At 45.9% G+C, this 21940-nt stretch overlaps 1 protein-coding gene across 1 annotated transcript in view; it reads right to left on the reverse strand.

The window, feature by feature from the left end:
• Window positions 1–3406: 3406 nt before the first annotated feature.
• Window positions 3407–21940, reverse strand: part of LOC307071292 (inactive phospholipase D5) — a gene marked incomplete at both ends in the record, with an annotated part of 30005 nt that continues 11471 nt past the window's right edge. The window contains 10 exons of the mRNA XM_079730278.1: window positions 3407–3975; window positions 7976–8066; window positions 8235–8400; window positions 9679–9815; window positions 11166–11363; window positions 11830–11957; window positions 13044–13152; window positions 13607–13793; window positions 19437–19573; window positions 20873–21320. Coding sequence (XP_079586404.1) covers window positions 3407–3975; window positions 7976–8066; window positions 8235–8400; window positions 9679–9815; window positions 11166–11363; window positions 11830–11957; window positions 13044–13152; window positions 13607–13793; window positions 19437–19573; window positions 20873–21320 — 2170 coding nt within the window. The remainder of the gene's footprint in view (window positions 3976–7975; window positions 8067–8234; window positions 8401–9678; window positions 9816–11165; window positions 11364–11829; window positions 11958–13043; window positions 13153–13606; window positions 13794–19436; window positions 19574–20872; window positions 21321–21940) is intronic.

Below are 21940 nucleotides of genomic sequence, written 5' to 3' on the forward strand. Positions count from 1 at the left end.
GCGACAACAGCTTTCCGGGTGGCGTTCATGTTTTCCTCCAACGACCGAGCGAAACATAATAAAACGATTGAAGAGTGGGCGTGACGTCACATCCAAAGTCCGAGTCGGTTCGCAGAGAATACTAAAACGCACCATTACACTCCCACCTCAGATGGAAGGCATGTTCCTGCATTTACCGCTAGGTGAGAGAAGTGGCCTATCATCAATTTGTGTTGATGTAAAGCAACCATACAAAAAAGTGTGCAAATTTATTTTAATTTATATTAACATTTTGATCGAGAAAGCATAATCGAATGATGTTATCACTTGAATGTGTTTACATCACCAGACCATTTATGTTTATAGAAAACCCTTTATTCAAAAGCCTTGGTGCTAGCTAAAGAGTTGGGGTACAATTATAGTTATTGGTCTTATAACCCTGATATACAACATCCTAGACAATATTTCCGTGGTTTTCCATATTGAAACATATAGTGCAGACCACTTTGTCCTTGAAATAATCGGCTTTGCATCAAAGCCTGTCTATTGATAATAGCAGATGCTCTGTATTATTTCTCTCTGCGCTGTCATTATTTATTAGTAACGGTTTAATAGTAAATCAGAATCATCAATTCACCAGGAGGCAACAGTCACTCTGATCGATTAGGGTTAGCTTTGCAGATATGAATACAAAAACATATCATTCCTAAAGAATCCTTACAAATGAATAGTTCCCATTCTGAAAAAAAGATATTGCATCTTAGGTCAGAAGATCTTTGTTGGTCTTGGTGACACAGTGCCAGCACTGCCATTTCCCACCTGCCCATGCTTTATGTCATTGAGTGTGAGGCAATGCAGTAAGAACACAGATTCACTGAGACCACATCTCAAGTGAAAGCCTAACTTCTAATGTGTGTATATTTTGTAAGGCTTGTGGTTTATATATATTTATATATATATATATATATATATACACACGTGGACAAAATTGTTGGTACCCCTCTGTTAATGAAAGAAAAACCCACAATGGTCACTGAAATAACTTGAAACTGACAAAAGTTGTAATAAATAAAAATTTACTGAAAATTAACCAATGAAAATCAGACATTTATTTTGAATTGTGGTTCAACAGAATCATTTTAAAAAACAAACTAATGAAACAGGCCTGGACAAAAATGATGGTACCCCTAGAAAAGATTGAAAATAATTTGACCATAGGGAAATGTTAAACTAAGGTGTGTCCTCTAATTAGCATCACAGGTGTCTTCAAACTTGTAATCAGACCGTCTGCCTATTTAAAGGGTGAAAAGAAGTCACTGTGCTGTTTGGTGACATGGTGTGTACCACACTGAACATGGACCACAGGAAGCGAAGGAGAGAGTTGTCTCAGGAGATTAGAAAGAAAATTATAGACAAGCATGTAAAAGGTAAAGGCTATAAGACCATCTCCAAGCAGCTTGATGTTCCTGTGACTACAGTTGCACATATTATTCAAAAGTTTAAGGTCCATGGGACTGTAGCCAACCTCCCTGGACGTGGCCGCAGGAGGAAAATTGATGACAAAATGAAGAGACGGATATTAAGAATGGTAACCAAAGAGCCCAGAACAACCTCCAAAGAAATTAAAGGTGAACTCCAAGGTCAAGGTATCAGTGTCAGATCGCACCATCCGTCGTTGTTTGAGCCAAAGTGGACTTCATGGGAGACGACCAAGGAGGACACCACTGTTGAAAGCAAATCATAAAAAGCGAGACTGGAATTTGCCAAAATGCATATTGACAAGCCACAAAGCTTCTGGGAGAATGTCCTATGGACAGATGAGACAAAACTGGAGCTTTTTGGCAAGGCACATCAGCTCTATGTTCACAGACGCAAAAATGAAGCATACCAAGAAAAGAACACTGTCCCTACTGTGAAACATGGAGGAGGCTCAGTTATGTTCTGGGGCTGCTTTGCTGCATCTGGCACAGGGTGTCTTGAGGGGTGCAGGGTACAATGAAATCTCAAGACTATCAAGGCATTCTGGAGAGAAATGTGCTGCCTAGTGTCAGAAAGCTTGGCCTCAGTCGCAGGTCATGGGTCCTCCAACAAGATAATGACCCAAAACACACAGCTAAAAACACCCAAGAATGGCTAAGAGCAAGACATTGGACTATTCTGAAGTGGCCTTCTATGAGCCCTGATCTAAATCCTATTGAACATCTGTGGAAGGAGCTGAAACATGCCATCTGGAGAAGGCACCCTTCAAACCTGAGACAACTGGAGCAGTTTGCTAATGGAGAGTGGGCCAAAATACCTGTTGACAGGTGCAAAAGTCTCATTGACAGTTACAAAAGTCATTTGATTGCAGTGATTGCCTCAAAAGGTTGTGCAACAAAATATTAAGTTAAGGGTACCATCATTTTTGTCCAGGCCTGTTTTTTAATTAGTTTGTTTTTTAAAATGATTTTGTTGAACCACAATTCAAAAGCAATGTCTGATTTTCATTGGTTAATTTTCAGTAAATTTTTATTTATTACTTTTGTCAGTTTCAAGTTATTTCAGTGACCATTGTGGGTTTTTCTTTCATTAACAGAGGGGTACCAACAATTTTGTCCACGTGTGTGTGTATATATATATATATATATTATAAATCAATATCTTTAACTAACACTAGTGCTGTGTAAAGAGTATAGATATGTAACTTTACAAAATAAATACTGCATCATGCTAATGTGTATAGCACGTGGTTTAACATACCATCCATGTGAAAATTTGCCATGATGGCCCTCCTGTCCAAAGCCCTGTCAACAGCAGACCAGTTAGTCTAGAAGAGACAAGTACGCCATAGAGCCATCTAATGGCACAGCCTTAATGTCACTCTGCTCTGACTGCTGGCCTGGAGATGGATGCACTCTGCTAATACAATGGACCAACAGTTTTCTGTCCATTACTCTCAGGTGTTTCATGTGCAGATGCCTTGTAAATCAGTGATCAAACTCTTTGAATACAGAGTGGGTTTAGCTACTAGATTCAGACAAAGGTCCTTTTTTTCATTTGAGCCCATTGGGATGTCCTAAGATTTCACTTCTAGTTTCTTGAGATTTCTGCATATTGGTCATTGTTTTCCAGGGTATCTTGGCGACCCAGTGGTCAATCAATCACTGTCTGAAGGGAAATGCACAGCCCAAATTCAAGAGACACTCATTGTTTTTGTGATTAGCTAAATGAGCTAAAGCATAGCAGGTGATTGCTCACAAAGGACACACAAAACAATGATTAAGGAATTGGTATAGCAGCAAGTTCCCATCTCATCAAGGAAGCTCTCATCATATGAGCTCTTTGTGGTGAAGAGCTTTGAGGTCCATGTTATTCTGTACTAATGAATCCCGACATGGTGTCCCATAGTCATCCTACCATAGTGTCGACTGCAGGGCTCCCAGCATCATTAAACATCAGTACCAGGGGGCCACAGGGGCCCGCTCTGTAGCTCTCTGCCTCCACTGCTTTCTATTGGCTGGCTGGGCAGCAGAGATCCCATTGGACTGTCAGAGTGACTGACTTTGACGTACACCTGTCTGTCCTCCGGTTGCGTCAGCATGGCTCCGCCCTCCGCCATGGGGCCAGCTGTGGTGGACGCCGGCCCGTCGTCCGGGGGGGCCCTGCTCCCTCTGCTAGGTTCCTGCTTGTTGCTATGTTGAAATTCACTTTTGCAGGAAGGGGTTTTGATGGGTGCTGGGAGGTGGCGTGGTGGAATTCCTGCCAGCGGAACAGTAGAGCTGTGGGGAGGTCGGGCTCCTTTGAGCGGCACAAGCCGGCTGGCCTGGTGCCGGATGCAGACGGGCAGCAGGTTGGGCTGTAGGGAGTGCGTGTAGCGGGAGGACCAGTCCCTCTCGAAGGCATCTCTCAGCTGCTCCACCACCGTGGAGTTTCTCTGGTCTACCCCCTGCTGCTGGCTGATCACCAGGCCGGCCCCTGCGTTGAAGGTGAACTCGTTCCCCACCCAGTCCAGGTTACCTGGAGTCATGGAACAGAATCAGGGGAGAGACTCTTTTCACATCATATGACAACCAGAAGTTGGCTTACACTAATTATGGGTCTGCTCTTTTAATGTACCAGGGCGTAACGTCAGCCCTAACGTCACAGCTAGCGTCAACGCTAACGTCACAGCTAACATCACTGCTAACATCAGGGCTAACGTCAGCGCTAACGTCAACGCTAGGGTTACCGCTGCCTGAACGTCGTAAAAGGTAGTCCAATTCGGCAATCTGGCAACACTGCCTGCACGTCCTCAGCGCGCTTACCTCAGTGTTAATCAATGAGACCAACTGAAAACGAAGCCGATATGGAGCTTCAACTGTGACTGATAAAAGTATAAAGGCAATCGAAATTCGGCTCTAAAATACTACAAGTGCTCCTAATTTTTAAACCCGCCTAGGGGGTGGGACCCACTGACGCTACAGACCTATTACAGATCAATGCCAGTGGGTGGGACTTAGGGGTGTACAACGGTATAGAGAGTACACCGGTGTGAATTTGCGCTACGGTATGGATTTTGAACTTTCCGTGTGACCGGTGTGACCGGTAGATCACAAGACCGCTAGAGAAGAAATGATGTAGTACCAGAGACGCAGTCGTTTATTTATAATATTGTGGCGACCGCAGGTGTAGGCGCTCGTTCAGTTGCGCAAGGGATTCTGGGGGGTTCATTTACCCTGGGGGTTTGGACCCTTTCGGGGACAGTGTGGTTGTTGGGTTGAGTGGGGTTAATGGGTTGGGGTAGTTAATTAGTTGTGTGTTGAGTGTTGACATGATGTGTGCATCGTTGCCGCCACCGTCACCGAGAGTGACGTGTTCGTTTACTGGGTGCGCTGGTTTCCATGCATGCGGTTGGTCGTTAATAAAGTCAGTCCGTAGACGTGCGGTGTATGGGGCACGGAACTGCATAATTGTTCATCCTGGGCTCCCGTCCCGTCTCGTCCTTCCCGTGCTGCTCGCCACAATATCATCCGGCGCACACAGCTTTTGGCCGTGTTCTATAAGATATTCGAGAATACTCCGGGAGCTCCGGCAGAAGACTTAGGGCTCTATATCTAAATGATATAATAGAATATATAGACATCTATAATAATATTATATATAATATCACGGCCAAAAGCTGTGTGCTCCTCCAGACTATATTATGAATCTCAAACGACTGCGTCAGGTTCTCCGATGGCTCTGGTTCTTCCACTTCCACATCAATCTGAAGTAGACAGATTAATGTGGAAGTGGAAGAACTAGAGTCGTCGGAGAACCCGATGCAGTCGTTTGAGATGATATTATGAATAAACGACTGTTCTCCGACGTCTCTGGTCCTTCCACATCAATCTGAAGTTGCAGTTCAATTTGGACTTCAGAGAGTCAAAGCCAACATTTCTTCCCCCAATTCAATCTCCACCATGGCCGAGAATCAATACACGGGTCTTATTTTGCAAACCCGCACCTGAGAATTACATTCCACACCCGACCAGACCCGCTATACATTGATACCGACGCCCGAATCGCACCCGAAGGAAAGTTAGACACATTAGATGGAACGCCAGGGAATTACACTATCTGGTGTTTGGCGTGGTGCTTTAGATTGCTGTGCAAAAAAGCACATCATCCACTGTGGACGGTTTTAGTTGACTCCGCTGCTCCTGTATAACATCTCCAGCACCGGAGAGGTCTCGCTCGCAATCGCAAAACCCGTGATCGACCCTCACTGTTCAGGCGTCCGACCCAACCGGCATCCGTGTCCGACACAGTACATTATTTTTCCCCCGCTTCATCCAAATTGTGCGGGTCACCCGTCGGGTAACCAAACGCGCGCAGGACTCGTTCGCCATAGATAACCCCCACTCTGGCCGAGATAACCCCCACTACGAGTCTTTACTTGTTGTGGAAGTAGCAGAAACATAGGCGTCAATTCCGCTGGGGACGCGTCCCCACCAGTTTTCATCAAGATTCATTTTTTACCCACCACTTGTAAAAATATAAAAACTTGAGTTGAATTATTATGGATTACTACACGGCTCTTCTCAATGCTGTAGACTGCTCCATTCACTTGCATGGGCCTTCCCAATGTTCAGCTGTAAATTATTTTTGTTTATTACATGGCTCTCCTCAATGCCGTGGAATGCTCACGTCCAGCATATTTGACCACTGTCAAGAAAGTGGATTTTTTGCCTCTGATACACGTAATCTGTATCACTCCGCAGTCCAGTAATTTATCAACCCCAGCGTATTCGGTTGCTAAGCGACGTCAACGACTTTGGCAAACTATTCTTCTGCTGATCAACGCTACGAATGATTACAAATACATTGTAAAAAGACACTGTGAAGTTATTTTTTCGTTTTGGCAAGTAGCCAATACTAAAAATACCAATACTCTTTGGCTGGGATGCAATGATGAGGCATCAGACAATCAAGTCATTTTAGCCTGAATACATAGGTAAAAAGCACCAGAGCAGGTTGCTAGTACCATGGACAGTATCAGAACGATAAACTGTTGAACTAAATGGATATGGTAGGCTACACCACGGGACGCATCTGCAGACCACTGCTACATGAATAAAGGTAAGACGCAATACTTATTGCTTAAGATTTATGGTGCTGTGGCGAGGTCTTTTGTGCTTTTTGCACTCAAATGGTCAGCTGTTTTAACTTGCAATTGATAATCGGTGGAGTCAGTCTCTTGTTGACACAAACCGACTTTTGGTCATTCTTGCTTTGCATGAATTCTGGAATAATTGTGGGGGGGAGTGCATGAGTTTTGGTCAGAATGCCTGATGTAGGCTAGATTGGATGGAATGCGTGTTGTGAATTGAGAACAGCCAGCTCATGATGTGATACAGCGTTCAGCTGTGCAATAAATATTTTTTTCTTTTTCAATCTTGACGACTTTTGTAGTGCTGTGTGTAGCCACAAATTTGGCCCTTCTGAACTTAAACACGCAGTTTATTTCCTTTCCTAGCTCCTCTTGTTTATGTTGGTAGCTTAGCCATGTCATGTCACGTTGTCAACATTGGATACATGGAGCAGAACATAGTGGGTCATATGCTTTTTGGAAACGTTTTCTTCATGAAACGTGCCAGACTGATTTTGTATACATTTTATTCCTTAGTGATTAGCTACCTGGGTATGCCGTCTTTCAGAACCTTTCATTAGCTGCACTAAAGAGAGAAAGAATAGTGCATCCTCATTGTATCCAGCACTTCTGAAAATGCACTTCCGAATGCGTCTCTGTCCCCAGCACATTTCAAACCAAACTATGATGACCAGAGATGTCCGAGAACCGATGCAGTCTTTAATTCATAATATTATCCGGAGGCACACACAGCTTTTGGCTGTGATATTATTTATTATATTATATTATATAGATACCTATATATTATATTATATCATATTATTTAGATATAGAGCTCCGGGAGTCTTCAAACGGCAAAAATTATTTCTCCTCCATGCTGCTGTTTACGCTGGACTGCAGGGAGTGAACGCTGATTGGCTGTTATGTTACGTCCCTCAGGGAGTGAACGCTGATTGGCATTGTGGGAGCTGTAGTCTTCAATCCGCAAGCGCCAAAAAGTCACTGTCTGCCTTTTCTCGGTCAAGAAGGCACGAAAGTTGAAATTTATGTTATTATTCGACAATATATATGACCCACTTTCAATACAGATTCATGTCTCCACCGGTGAAATTCTCCTTTAAAGGGCTGAACGTTTTGATAGTTGAATAGTTTCTGTAGCTGAAAGTTTGCAGGAGTAGTTAACTGCACAAAAAACGGAATAAAGAAAACTTAAGAGGATCGGTAGATGTGCTTGTTGTATCAACCACACTAATAAAGAAAACTTAAGAAGAACAGTAGATGTGCTTGCAGTAGCAACCACACTAACTAGGGAAGATTCCACACGTTGACTCTGGATCATGTGGTACATGAAGTCCATGTGTTCATCCAGGTTAAATGTAGAGGTAGAACTTTACCTCATCAGCTTACCTAAATACACTGCTGAATCTGTCACCATGAACCTGTTGTGGTTGATCCCTTGCAAACTGCCGTCCCTCTGTTCCCTCGGGCTGAAGAACCTCTACTCACACACACACACACACACACACACACACACACACACACACACACACACACACACACACACACACACACACACACACACACACACACACATTTGAAGACCCATCAATAGAGTTAACTTGGTTATAGCACTTGGTTCATTAGATAATGTTCTAATGCTGCTCACGGCCTCCAAGGAGCAGTTGCTCTGCTCCATGCAGAGGCTACGGAGGGACCAGATGAAGTTGAAGGTTAGAGGGTCAGTGTGTTCCCAGCAGCTGACCAGCATGCGGACCCGCACCCGCCGCAGGATCAGGGCGTCGCGGATCAGGCCGTCGATGCGAGACCAGTACCTAAAAAAGATGCACACACATATACATGTGTGACGACCGCACCATTCTTGGGCCCAGTTTCCCAAAAGCATCGTTAGCCTAAGTGGTTTGTGAAATTCGTTGTACGAGCATCAGACAGTTTACACACCGTTTCCCGAAAGCATCGCAAAAAAAAAAAATATATATATATATTTATATATATTTATAAATATATATATATATATATATTTTCTTTTTTAGTAATTGGAAATACAAGGTACCTGTAGCAAAGCAGCAGCTTCTCTTGTTTCTTTTTTTTTTAATTTTCGCGTAGCTTCTCTACTTAGAGTTCGCCGTTGCTCCATATTTACATCACAATGACTTGTTCGTGACCTGTTCGTGACCGATCTGAAATTCACAAACTGAAATAGTGCCCCCTAGTGACCTTTTTTCTTTATTTTTTACTCAGTAGTAATAGGCCTACTATTGCTGTTTTCGCTTGAATTTTTGTATTTCTCTACTGATTGCTTCGACAATGCAACATTAAAAGTTACTAACAGTGACTTCATATAGAAGCTCTGGCTTAGGGCCCCCCTGAGCGCTTGGGCCCCTGGGCCTGTGGCCGGTATGCCTGTGCGGTAATCCACCCTTGCCTACAGAGCCCATTTCAGCACCGTGTCGTGGACAGTTACAAGCCTACGAACATTGTTAGAGCAGTGCACGTGCGTTTATGTTAAGAGGAGTTTTGGGAAATGCACTGATTCTTTTTACAAATGTTCGAAAGATCATTCATGAGAATGTTCGTACGAGCGTGGATCCATTGTTATCAGGAAACTGGGCCCTGGCTGGTTTGGCTGTTGTGGTTCTGTTGTGTTTCACTAGTGTTTCCCTTGTGTATCATGTGAGTTCTTGTTGTGTTTCACTAGTGTTTCCCTTGTGTTTCATGCGGGATCTTGTTGTGGTTCACTAGTGTTTCCCAATCTTGATATCTTGGATGTTAGCTGTACTATAAATCTGCCTGCATGTCAAACACCAACCCCATCTTTAGGATGTTAGCTGAGGTTTGCTGATTCAAAACAACAACAATAAACTTAAGGGGACTTCGGCCACCAACAGGTCAGAAGAGCCTTTGTCCCGATGTTTCTTACCGCACACACAAACACACACACACACATACACACACACACACACACACATACACACAAACACACAAACAGACACACACTCTCAATGAAACATGCTTCAGTAGTTCAACATTATAAGCCCTAACTCTCTGTTTGTATCCTCTGTGGGCGGAGCAGCAGATCTGTGAGTGCTGACCTGTGGGTGCCGCTCTTCAACAGGGGCAGGTAGTCAGTGATGGAGATGTAGAGGAAGCTGTGTGCCTCCTGTATGACCCGGCTGATGGCCTCCAGGTCACTGCTGCGGTCCCTGGGGATCAGCAGGCTGGGGGAGGTCTGGGAGCGGAGCAGAGGGTGGGTTCAACAATGTGCACCGTACACCATCACACTGTGCTACACACTACACTGTCAAACTATGCTACACACTGTACACCATCACATTCTGCTACGAATCGTGCACCATCACACTCTGCTACACACTGTACACCACCACACTGTGCTACACACCATACACCATAACACTTTGCTACACCTGTTCATCACCTTCATTCTGGCCTCCTTGCACAGGCTCCCAGTTGTTTTTAGGATTCAGTTTAAAGTTGTATCATTTGTTTTTAAGGCACTTAATGGGCTGGCCCAAACCTATATAACTTACCTTGTAAAGCCCCACTCATTCCAAAGGTCCCTTAGATCCTCAAAGAAAGGGGATTTAGCGCTCACGGCTAAAACAGAGGGGTGATAGAGCCTTTGCAGTTGCTGCTCCACATCTGCAAGACCATCTCCCGTTGGATACTAGATCTGCCCCCTCAATATCAGCCTTCAAATCCAGGCTCATTTTCTGTATTTCTGTGTTGTGTGCCCTGAAATTGAAGGTTTCCTTTTATTTATGTTTTATATAATTACGACTATTGGTCCAATGGGTTTTTTGTATTATTTGTCTTTTTAGTTATCCACTGTACAGCACTTTTGTCAGTTATGCTGTGTGTAAATGTGCTTTATAAATTAAACAAACTTACTTACTTTGCTTTACTACACACCGTACACCATCACACTGTGCTACACACAGTACACCATCTGAGAACAGCAGGCTAAGTAATATTGAACATAGGTCACTTTTGACCTATAGATGCAGCATAACTTGTGTACATACACATGTGACTTGAACTGCAGATATGTTTGTGCAGGTGTAACTTGCACACACATAAACGTGTGTGTGTTTATGTGTTTGCGAGTACATGTGTGTGTGTGTGTGTGTGTGTCGGCGCGTTTGTTTACACTCATTCACATCCCTTAAATCCCCCAGCAGCCAAGAGCAGGGCTAGAAAAAGTGCTGAAATCAATGAGAACTTTCCCTCGATATGAATGGTCAACATCTGTCACACATCATCCATTTTCTTCAGTGGAGATGCAAATTGCTTGATAATAAATTTTTATAAGATATAATTTTGTCACATTTAAGGTAAGATGACCCAGACTCTACTCTGCTCGTCACTGCCGAAAGATGATTGGATTCATGTCTCTACTTTTATAGTAAGTATATTTGAAACTAGGCAATGAAATAAAGCTGATGAACTAGTCAATTCAAATCGACTTATTAACCTTGGTAGCTGAAAGACTCCCAGTAAGACCTTGCTATACATTTCATTGATCAGCAGGAAAGTGTATGATCTCTGGGTCATGACTCACAGAGATGTAGGCCTGAGCTTTGGTGCTGTTCAGGGTCAGCTCCAGAGGAGAGTCTCGGTTGTAGAGCGCAAACACCCGCTTGGACCAGAAGGAGGGAATGAAGTCTTTGTACTGGAGGCCCCAGTACAGGCTGAACACCTTGTGCAGGTCCAGAGCCAGACAGCTGCAGTCGTACACCAACACTCCCAGCTCCTTCCTCTGAGGGGAGGTCACAGCACCTCATGTCAGAACACACAATATCTCACAGAGAGATTCACCTTGTCTCGAATCCACTTCATGATGGCAAATCATTTATATATAACTAATTTCTAGCAATACATGTACAAATGGTTAATTGTACTCCTTATTAATCAGACATACATTTTTAGCCAACAATCTAAAAGTTTGTTTATACATTTCTACCTCTCAGGCTGTCCCTTTAAACCCTGTCAAACAAGTCAGATGTTTAATGAGCCATCCAGGAAGCAGATGGAAGATTAAACGCTCTGATTATGGAAAGCACCAAGCCATGCATCTCCCCTATATTTTAAGCAGAACTAGTTAAGCAACTACAAACTACTGTTCGTTCAGAAAGGGAGAAGTATAGTTTGTGTGTTTTTGTGTGTGTTGGCGGGCATGTGTGCATGCGTGCATGCATGTGTGTGGGTGCGTGCACGGTGTATACCGTAGCCAGGGATCTCCAGTTCATTGTAGCGCTGCCGAAGTACAGGTGCTTCCTGTCCACCACCCAGAAGGAGGCATGGAGCTGACCTCTGATCAGAGCTGTGGTGTTCAAATAGTGGATATCAGCACCTAGAGGGAGAGGGGGGAGGAAAGAGAGGGGGTCAGGGGCGGAGAGAGAGAGAGGGGGAGAGGGAGGGAGGAGGAGAGGGAGGAAGGAGAGAGAGAGACAGAGAGAGAGGGAGGGAGAGAGGTACAGGGGCGAGAGAGAGGGAGGGAGAGAGCGAAAGGGGGGAAAGAGAGATAGGGAGAAGCAGAGAAGTAGAAAAGAAGGAAAGCACATGTGCAAGGGGAGGAGAGTGAGATCGAGAGAGAGAGGGCTCTGTGTGTCTTCCAGTATGTCTCTCTCTCTCACACACACACACTCTCCTTTGAGTCTCTCTTTGTCTCTCTCTGTCTTCCTTTGAGTCTCTCTCTGTCTCTGTCCCTCTGTCTTCCTGTGTGTCTCTCTCTGTCCCTCTTCCTTCCTGTAGGTCTCTTTCTGTCCCTCTGCCTTCCTTTAGGTCTCTCTCTGTCTCTCTGTCTTCCTGTAGGTCTCTCTCTGTCTCTGTCTTTCTATGTCTGCCTGTGTCTAGCTGAATCCACACTTCTGTGTACCCCAAGTTCATGAAAATCCATGACGAGACTCTTGTTGCCTGCATTTACACTTCCACATTACGCGTGTCCATAAAGGCGGCGGCGCAGTGGTTCCAACCCCAGGTGTACATGAACCCATGAGCAAAGGAATTAAAACACGAGACTGCACCATGGAAAATATGTTGATATATATAAATATATATCCTGTGACATAGTTGTTGCCAAATCCTTCAAATACAAAGCTGAATAGCGACTGGTGTATCGCAACCAACTGAAACTCCAGTGACAAGGTCCAATGCTACACTCCACCTCGGTGGCCGCAACACTCCACCAATTGCATCTATTGGGCTCCTCCAGGGTGGGGGTGTTGAAAGATGGGTTTATTGTAAAGGTTTGTTGATAATGATACATAGCCTGGTGCCCCATAATACCATCTAGGAGAACTCTCCTGTGTGAGTGTGTATTGATAGCTGGTTTAGGCCCTAGAGTATAGACCCTCCCTAAGACACCCTCCCTAAGAAACGCAGGGAGATTCACAGGGTGCTGGACAGTATCGTGGGAATGTTGAGAGTGAGCCCTCACCAAGTCTGGCCAGCATGCTGAGTTCAGTTGAGTCTGTGTCCTCACTGGAGATCTTCAGCTGGACACCCCTGGCCTTCAGCCCCTGTAGCCTGGTCAGCAGAGCCCTGCCCTGTGAAAATACAGCACAACGGAGCCTCACTCTCCCTGTTCTCACGGCCCGGGAGCAGCACTAGACGAGGTGGTCTGAAGGTTACATTGTCAATGTGGATTGTTGCATATGTATTATCTGGTGTTCTAACAAACACACATGCACGTATACACACACACACACACACACACACACACATACACACAGACACACGAGTAGTTGGTAGGTTATTTTACAAGTGCTGCATCCTTTACAGGCACCAACCACACACAGTAAATCATTGAGTTTTATTTCCTTGTAAGCGATTGCTCCTAGTGGATGCTTTTTGTGTGTGTGTGTGCGTGTGTGTGTGTGTGTGTGTGTGTGTGTGTGTGTGTCTGTGTGCTATGTGTGTGTGCTGATTAAACACGTGGGCAGATCAGAGGGTGGAGGATGTGGAGACGGTGTCCTCATGGGGGCTGTGAAGCTTCCATACCTGCAGGGACGCCCACTGGAAGCTGGCCTCGTAGTCTGAGGAGTTGAGCAGCCAGACGGGGGAGACGATCTCCAGCGAGCGCATGGCGCGGTCCAGCAGGTCATGGAGCCCCGCCGTGAGGGGCAGGTAGGTAGGGGCGCTGGGAGGGAAGGACACGTCCTCCGGGATGTTTTCCACCAGAACGACCCTGTTCAGACAAAGGTCAAAGGTCAACCACATAGAGGAGAAAAATTAAAAAAAAACAGTAGTTTTATTTATGCTGTGACAATGATGGATAAATGAAAAAGCAGATGAATGATATTTAGATGAAGTCTTTGCTAATGGAAAAGTGGTACAGGGATATGCATTGGGCATCTTGAATCTGAACCACTCTGTCTCAGAGGAGGCTCCACCTTTGGCCCCTGTTCCGGCAGCAGGGCCCCCGGGGAGGCCCCTACCATGGACCTGGGCAGCAGCGGAGCTAAGGTGAGCCCGGTGTGATCAGATCACACAGATCCTGTGAGCTGTCCTCTGAGCCGGAGTAGACTCAGGAACTTTACCCCGGTGTCAGCTACCAGCCAGCTTCTGGCTGCGCTCTGTCACTTAGCCAGAGTATCCCACCACTTCAGTCAAAGGTCTACTCATCCTTTAGTTGGATCAGGAAAAAGTGAGAGACAGGCTGTATGCTCTGTGTGCTTCATGAGGGACACATGATATTAAAGGTTAATGTTAAGGCTGACAAAATGTTTAATCTCCTCCTCTCATCATTAATTTCTGCCTTATAAACTAAAATGATGGCATACTTTAAATAGTAGCATAGAGAAACATAATATGTTGTTGATGGAAAATGTAACAAAGGTTTGTGTGTGTGTGTGTGTGTGTTTGTGTGTGTGTGTGTGTGTGTGTGTGTGTGTGTGTGTGTGTGTGTGTGTGTGTGTGTGTGTGTGTGTGTGTGTGTGTGTGTGCGTGTGTTTGTGTGTGTACACTGAGATTCCCTTGGCACCTTTTGTCTCCTGGATTTTTCTTTGACTTATTTTTTTATTAAATGATACTTAACAGAGCAGATAATTACAGTCGGTTGGGGTTGCTCTAATTCTTCAAAGATGGCACCGCTGGAGTGTGTAGAAGTAGGACCCAAGTCATACATTAATCAAATAATGCCTGCCATCGATTACACTTGTTCTTCTTACAATCCATTTTGCTTCGTTTTGTGTTGCATGATAACACATACAATAAATATATAACATATTTGGTAAGATATAAATATCTATGCTATGTGTAGGCTACATGCTATATGCAGTTGTTAACTCTTCACCAAGCGATTTTCATTCTGTCTGCTACTGTGTTATTGAATATATTATGTAAATATCCCTGGCGAGGATGATCCTCCTCTGCAAGGCGCTCTGAGGCCGAGGACACCAATCCCAGATTGGTCAAGCCAATCAGGGACTGTGTCTTAGTTGATGACGTGAACGGGCCAATCAGGGCCCGTCTTTCTATTTGGTCACCTACCCGGTAGCGGGTCAACCAACGCTCTCGATCAGAGATCAGACTCCCTGCTCTCTGTCCAGTCGAGCTTTCCAGGCTCAGAGGAGGTCAGAGGAGATGAGATTAATCCTGTGGCGCTAGAAGACTGTTGCACAGCGGCCTTATGGTGCTCTGAGGCGGATGGATCCCCACAATCATCACTATGATATCATCAGTGATTTTGGGGGCACATCCTCATAGGATCTCCTGTGATTTACAGGTCAGCTTCTCCTTTAAACAAAGGAAGTGGGAGAGAGCATGACTACTAATAGTTGAATGGGGTATGATGTCAGTATGCAGCCGCAGATCCTGCCCTCCTGTCCCACTTTCCACTCCTTATTAACACCAGGGGTCACATGACTCGCTTAAACAAGGCAGAACTCGTTCCAATGGAAAGTTACAGTCCAAGACAAGAAGGATTCATAATCACAGATTTGCCCTGCTGGAGAGAGGAGTGCTTGTGACACAGACATCTGGGTTAATTTGCTTCTATTGTATTTCGCACAGATTAAAGACCAACTCTGTTGGCAAAGCAGCAGTTGTCTCCCCACTCATCATTTGGAAAATACACAACGTAAAATTAGCAGAGTCAAGAGTAGGCCGGCTACATAAACTTGATGATTCTCAACTGAAACTAACTTAGATTGAAGTCAACATGAGAGGGATAGAAAACTGCTGTGTTTTGCTGTGTTATGGTACACTGAATGCATGTTATTATACAATGAATAAAGGAATGACAAAATATACATTTTGGAGCTGGTCAACTACTTTCCGTCCTGTGGGAAAACCAAGACAGCTGAATGCTACGACACAGGTGCTCATGGTGCCTGGATTCTGTCTGTGGAGGCTTTGAGCAGGACGCCAGGTCAGAGGGCCGATCTGTGGTTTTTAGAGCCAACAGCATGATTCATGCAGAAGGGATTCAAGGGCCCATGGCCCTGAGGTTCCTCCTTCAGGCTCTCTCCTCTCACAAGGGACATTTACATTTAGGGCATTTAGCAGACGCTTTTATCCAAAGCGACTTACAATAAGTACATTTGTCATAAGAAGTGAAACAATATATCGCTGTCGGTACAGTAAAGATGTTCATAGAATCAAGTGCAAGTACTAACAATTGCTAGGATAACCCATTCCTCATATACAGCAGTGATAGCAGCTACTACAGCAGATGCGGCACAATTAAGTACTATGAATAAGTACAACGTGCACTAATTGCATACAATAAGTGCGTACATTTAGTGGCAGGACGTACAACATACAATGGTGGGCGGAAGGGACTGGATGGCTATGCAGAGTCTAGATGAACTCTGAACAGGTGAGTTTTTAGTCTTTTGCGGAAGCTGGTGAGCGACTCTGAGATCCTGACATCGTCATGGAGCTCGTTCAACCACTGAGGTCCCAAAACAGAGAAGAGTTGTGACTTCGCTGATCGACCTTTGCATGCTCTTAGCAATGGCGGTACCAGACGTCCAACTGAGGTAGTTGAGCGGAGGGATCGAGCTGGGGTGTGTGGCTTGACCAACGCTTGGAGGTAGGCAGGGGCAGTTCAATCGACCGCCTTGTATGCCAGTACCATCATCTTCAATCTGATGCAAGCTACTACAGGGAGCCAGTGGAGGTCCCAGAAGAGGGGGGTCACATGGGAGAACTTAGGTAGATTGAACACGAGGGGCGCTGCCACATTCTGGATACGCTGCAAAGGTTTAATCACAGAGGCAGGGAGTCCAGCCAGGAGCGAGTGGCAGTAGCCGAGGCAGGAGATGACCAGTGCTTGGACTTGGAGCTGAGCTGCTTCCCTTGTGAGGAAGGGCTGGATCCTGCGGATGTTGGTAAGTGCAAATCTGCAGGATCGGGCCACCGCCGTGATGTTTGCGGTGCAGCATAACTGATTGTCCAGTACCACACTGAGGTTTCTGGCAGTTGGAGAAGGAGATAAAGTGATGATCTCAACAGTGACCAGTAAGTCCATGTTTGGGCAATCTTTCCCTTGCATTAGGAGGAGCTCAGTCTTGTTGAGGTTAAGCCTCAGGGGATGAGCAGTTGTCCAAGTGCTGACGTCTGCCTGACATTCAGATATGCGTGTTGCAGTCAGGGCTTTGTTAGAGGAGGGGAAAGAGAGAATCGTCAGCGTAGCAGTGATAGGAAAAGCCATGTGATGTAATTACAGAGCCCAGAGATCTAGCATAGAGGGAGAACAGAAGGGGCCCCAGTACAGAGCCTTGAGGAACACCAGTGTCAAGCATGCAAGGTTTGGACCAGGTTTGGACCATAACATGGAAGGAGCCATTCCATGTTACCTGATAGGTGCGATTCGTCAGTTAGGATGAGAACCAGGAAAGGGCAGATTCAGCAATGCCAAGTTCGGCGAGAGTGGCAAGGAGGATCTGATGGTTCACTGTGTCAAATGCTGCAGACAAGTCAAGGAGAGTGAGAACCGATGAGAGGGACGAGGCTCTGGCAGCACGGAGGGACTCAGTCACCGCAAGGAGAGCCGTGTCAGTGGAGTGTGCCTTCTTGAAACCTGACTGGTGAGGGTCAAGCAGGTTGTTAGATGAGAGATAGGAGGACAGTTGGTTAGCGATGGCACATTCCAGTGTTTTAGAGAGGAATGAAAGAAGAAATACAGGTGTATAGTTCTGGATGTTGGTGGTGTCAAGGGTCGGTTTTTTGAGGAGAGGCTTTATTCGGGCAGTCTTGAAAGACACTGGAACAATGCCTGAAGTGAGGGAGGATTTGATAAGCGCGGTGAGAAATGGCAGGATGTTGCTCGAGACGGCCTGGAGAAGTAAGGAAGGGATAGGTTCAAGGGGGCAGGTGGTGGCATGGTTAGAAGTAACTATTCTGTTGACCTCTTTGGAGGTGAGAGGGATAAATTGGGTGAAAACAGAGGTGGGGATGGGTGGAGGGAGGATGGTGGCAGAGAAAAAAGAGGAGCTAATGTCCTTCCCCTTCTGGGAAGAGTAGGTAACGAAGTCATCAGCAGTGAGGCAGGAAGGAGGTAGAGGGGAAGAAGACATGGAAAACAGTTTCCTGGGGTTTGAGGCGGAGGAGTTGATTTTGGTCCGGTAGAAGGCAGATTTGGCTGTTGACACAGTAGAGGGGAAATCTGAGAAGGTAATGAAGGCAGAACAGTTGAGGCAAACGTAGATGGAGAGAGAGATTTCCGGTTACGGCGGGTGTTGACAATGTGAGGAGGGAGGGAGAGGACTTCAAGGCGAGAGAAAAAGCAACAAAGTGATGGTCAGACACAGGGAGCTGGGTAACAGAGAGAGCCGATGTGAATATCTTGTGAATATCAGGTCAAGTTGGTTTCCAGCCCTGTGTTTGGGAGGAGAGGGGAGAGTGATAAGTCAAAGGTGGCGAAAAAGTTGGTTAATTAAAGTGAGTGCAACTTCTCTGGCAGGATGTTGAAGTCACCAAGGATAACAGGTGGTCTGCCATTTTCTGGAAAGCAGCTGAGAAGGGCATCCATCTCGTTGTAGAAGTCAAGAAGGGGACCTGGAGGACGGTAGATCACTACAACGAAGAGCTTGATAGGAAGGGTGACAGTGACAGCGTGGAGTTCAAATGCAGTTCTGGCCAAGTGTTATATTGGAAGGACCTGGTAGGACCACTTCGGCGAGATGAGGAGTCCAGTCCCTCCTCCTCGCCTCGATGGTCTTGGGGTGTGTGAGAATGAGTAGACGTTGGAGAGGGCAGCAGGAGTAGCAGAGTTCTCTGGAGTAATCCAAGTCTCTGTCAGGGCCTGGACGTGGAGGGTCATGAGAGATGCGTAGACCGAAATAGAGTCTGCTTTCTTGACCACTGATGGGCAGTTCCAGAGTCCTCCCATCACTTCAAGGTCAGTGTAGGTAGGGGTCGGTGGGTGTCACAGATCGGATGGGTTGCTATGCCAAGCAGAGGATCTATGGTGGCATCTTCTATGAGTAGAAATCCTGACGATGATTGAAGTACGACACATAGCTACAATAGGGGTGGCTTCCCTTGTCTTCCTCGAGGGACTCCCACAGAGAGACTCCCCTAGTCTGTTTCCCTGGTCTTTGTTTGAAGGGTCCAGCTGACGCCAATAATAACTAGCCTTTAAATGCACAAGTGAGCTCAGGCAGCCTTAGCTCCACCCAACAATCAAGCCTATTGTTGTCGCCTTGTGACTGAAACCAGAATCAACAACCTCTTACTAACAGCAACAACAACAACAGCAGCAAGGTTAGGGTAAGGGATAATGTTAGGACCCCCCGGAGGGGGTCTTTGGAGGAAGGCGCTCGGTCCAGGGGTCCCCAGCGAGAGCCACTGGGCTGCAGCCGCTCCGTGGTACTCAGCTCACCTGCAGGTCCTGCTGCAGTTTTCCTCTGTGATGCCGTCCTCGTCTTCACCCCAGATGTCCACGGCTGAGAAGATGAGCGCCACCAGGACGGCGAAGCAGCAGACCAAAGCAAAGATCATGATGCATTTCTGCTGAGACTGCAGGAGAAAAAAACATATAAAAAATAGCATTGAATATCTTGGTCTTTTATTTATTTATTTTGTTGCCCGGCAACGTGACATTCAAACAAAGCCAAAGAGCCTTCCCCTTGGCCTCTGTGCGATGGCCGCATTAGCTGACTACCCTCCCCATATTTAGTGCAATGCTCAGAATGGCATAAAACATGAGAAAGAGGACACTTGGAGTATCAGAGAGAGAGAGAGGGAGAGAGAGACAGAGACAGAGACAGAGACCAGTTGTATACAGTTGCCTCGAAAAAGCGCCATGTGGCCATGTCGCCAACAGAGGTGTATCGTGTGACCAACAAAGTTTGATAAAGTGTTGAAGAAGACACAGAAACAGCTGTTCCTCAGGACAGATACGGCTGTTCCTCCAGACAAATACAGCTGTTCCTCCAGACAGAACAGCTGTTCCTCAGGACAGATACAGTTGTTCCTCAGGACAGACACAGCTGTTCCTCACGACAACTACAGCTGTTCCTCAGGACAGATACAGCTGTTCCCCCAGACAGATACAGCTGTTCCTCAGGACAGATACAGCTGTCCCTCAGGACAGATACAGGTGTCCCTCCAGACATCTGTTTAATAATAATAATAATAACCCAATAATAAAAACAATAATAATAATAAAGAGAGAGAGAGAGAGAGACAGAGACAGAGACAGAGAGAGAAACATGTTGTATACAGTTGCCTCGAAAAAGCGCCATGTGGCCATGTCGCCAACAGAGTGTATCGTGTGACCAACAAAGTTTGATAAAGTGTTAAAGAAGACACAGAAACAGCTGTTCCTCAGGACAGATACGGCTGTTCCTCCAGACAAATGAAGCTGTTCCTTATGACAGATAAGGCTGTTCCTCGAGACAGATACAGCTGTTCCTCCAGACAGAACAGCTATTCCTCAGGACAGATACAGCTGTTCCTCAGGACAGATACAGCTGTTCCTTACGACAAATACAGCTGTTCCTCACGACAGATACAGCTGTTCCTCCAGACAGATACAGCTGTTCCTCAGGACAGATACAGCTGTCCCTCATGACAGATACAGGTGTTCCTCCAGACATCTGTTTAATAATAATAATAATAACAATAATAATAACTATAATAATAATTATAATAATAATTCAATCAATTTTATTTTTGGTGCATTGCAAGTAACCCAAGGTCACCTTATATAGAGTAAAAAGTTCTGAATAATCTCAGTCTGTTGATGGGTTTGACGGGGGGTCCGGTGTGGAGGGCATTGCAGTATTCTATGCGGGAAGTGACAAATGAGTGAACCAGGATTTCGGTGCTGGATTGGGACGGTGATGGGCGCAGCCTGGAGATGTTTCGGAGGTGGAAGAATGCAGTCCGGGTGATGTTTTGAATGTGAGGTGCAAATGAGAGGGTGCTGTCCAGAATGACTTGGGGGAAGAATGGAACAGGGAAACTGCAGATGATGATGGGTGGGGCAGGGGTGTGTTTTGGTTTGGTGAGGGAGGATTTGGAGTCGATGAGCAGGGCCTCGGTTTTATTGCGATTGAGCTTCTGGAAGTTCCTGCTCATCCAGCTCCGGATGTCTTCCAGGGAGGTGATGTGGGAGGTGGGAGGGATGGCGGCGTTTGGTTTGGAGGATATAGACCTGTGTGTCATCGGCGTAGCAATGAAAGTGGATCCCATGATGATGGAGGGTTGTGCCCAGGGGGAGGAGGTAGATGATGAAGAGGAGTGGACCCAAGACTGACCCCTAGGGGACACCCAATGAGACACCCGAACAACTAGACTTGTGGTCCATTATTTGCACGAATTGTTGGCGGACAGTGAGGTACGATATAAACCAGCAAAGTGCAGCACCAGTGATCCCAATTCCAACCAGGCGGTCCAGGATTAGTGTGTGGGAGATAGTGTCGATTACTGCTCTGAGGTCGAGGAGGATTAGAATGGTAAGTAGTCCGGAGTCAGCTGCACGGAGGAGGTTGTCAGTCATTTTGACCAGGGCTGTTTCAGTGCTATGTTTTGGACGGAAACCGGATTGGAAAGGTTTATGGAGGTTGTTTGTGTCGAGGTGGCACTGTAGTTGTGTGGAAACCACCCTTTCAGGTGTTTTTGAGATGAAGGGGAGATTAGAGATGGGCCAGTAAAGGTTGAGGTCAGTTGGGTCAGCACCAGGTTTTTTCAGGATGGGGGTAATAGCAGCCAGTTTGAGAGTGAGGGGTACAGTGCCAGTGGTGAGGGAGGAGTTAATTATGTTGGTGATCATGGGAGAAATGGATGGCAGACAGACTTTGACAAGGGAGTTGGGAAGGGGATCAAACTGACAGGTCGTGGCTTTGGCTTTGCGGATAGGTTCAGAGATGTGATGGGGTG

Source organism: Pollachius pollachius, assembly GCF_949987615.1.
Source record: "Pollachius pollachius genome assembly, chromosome: 2".
NCBI classification, from domain to species: Eukaryota; Metazoa; Chordata; class Actinopteri; order Gadiformes; family Gadidae; genus Pollachius; species Pollachius pollachius.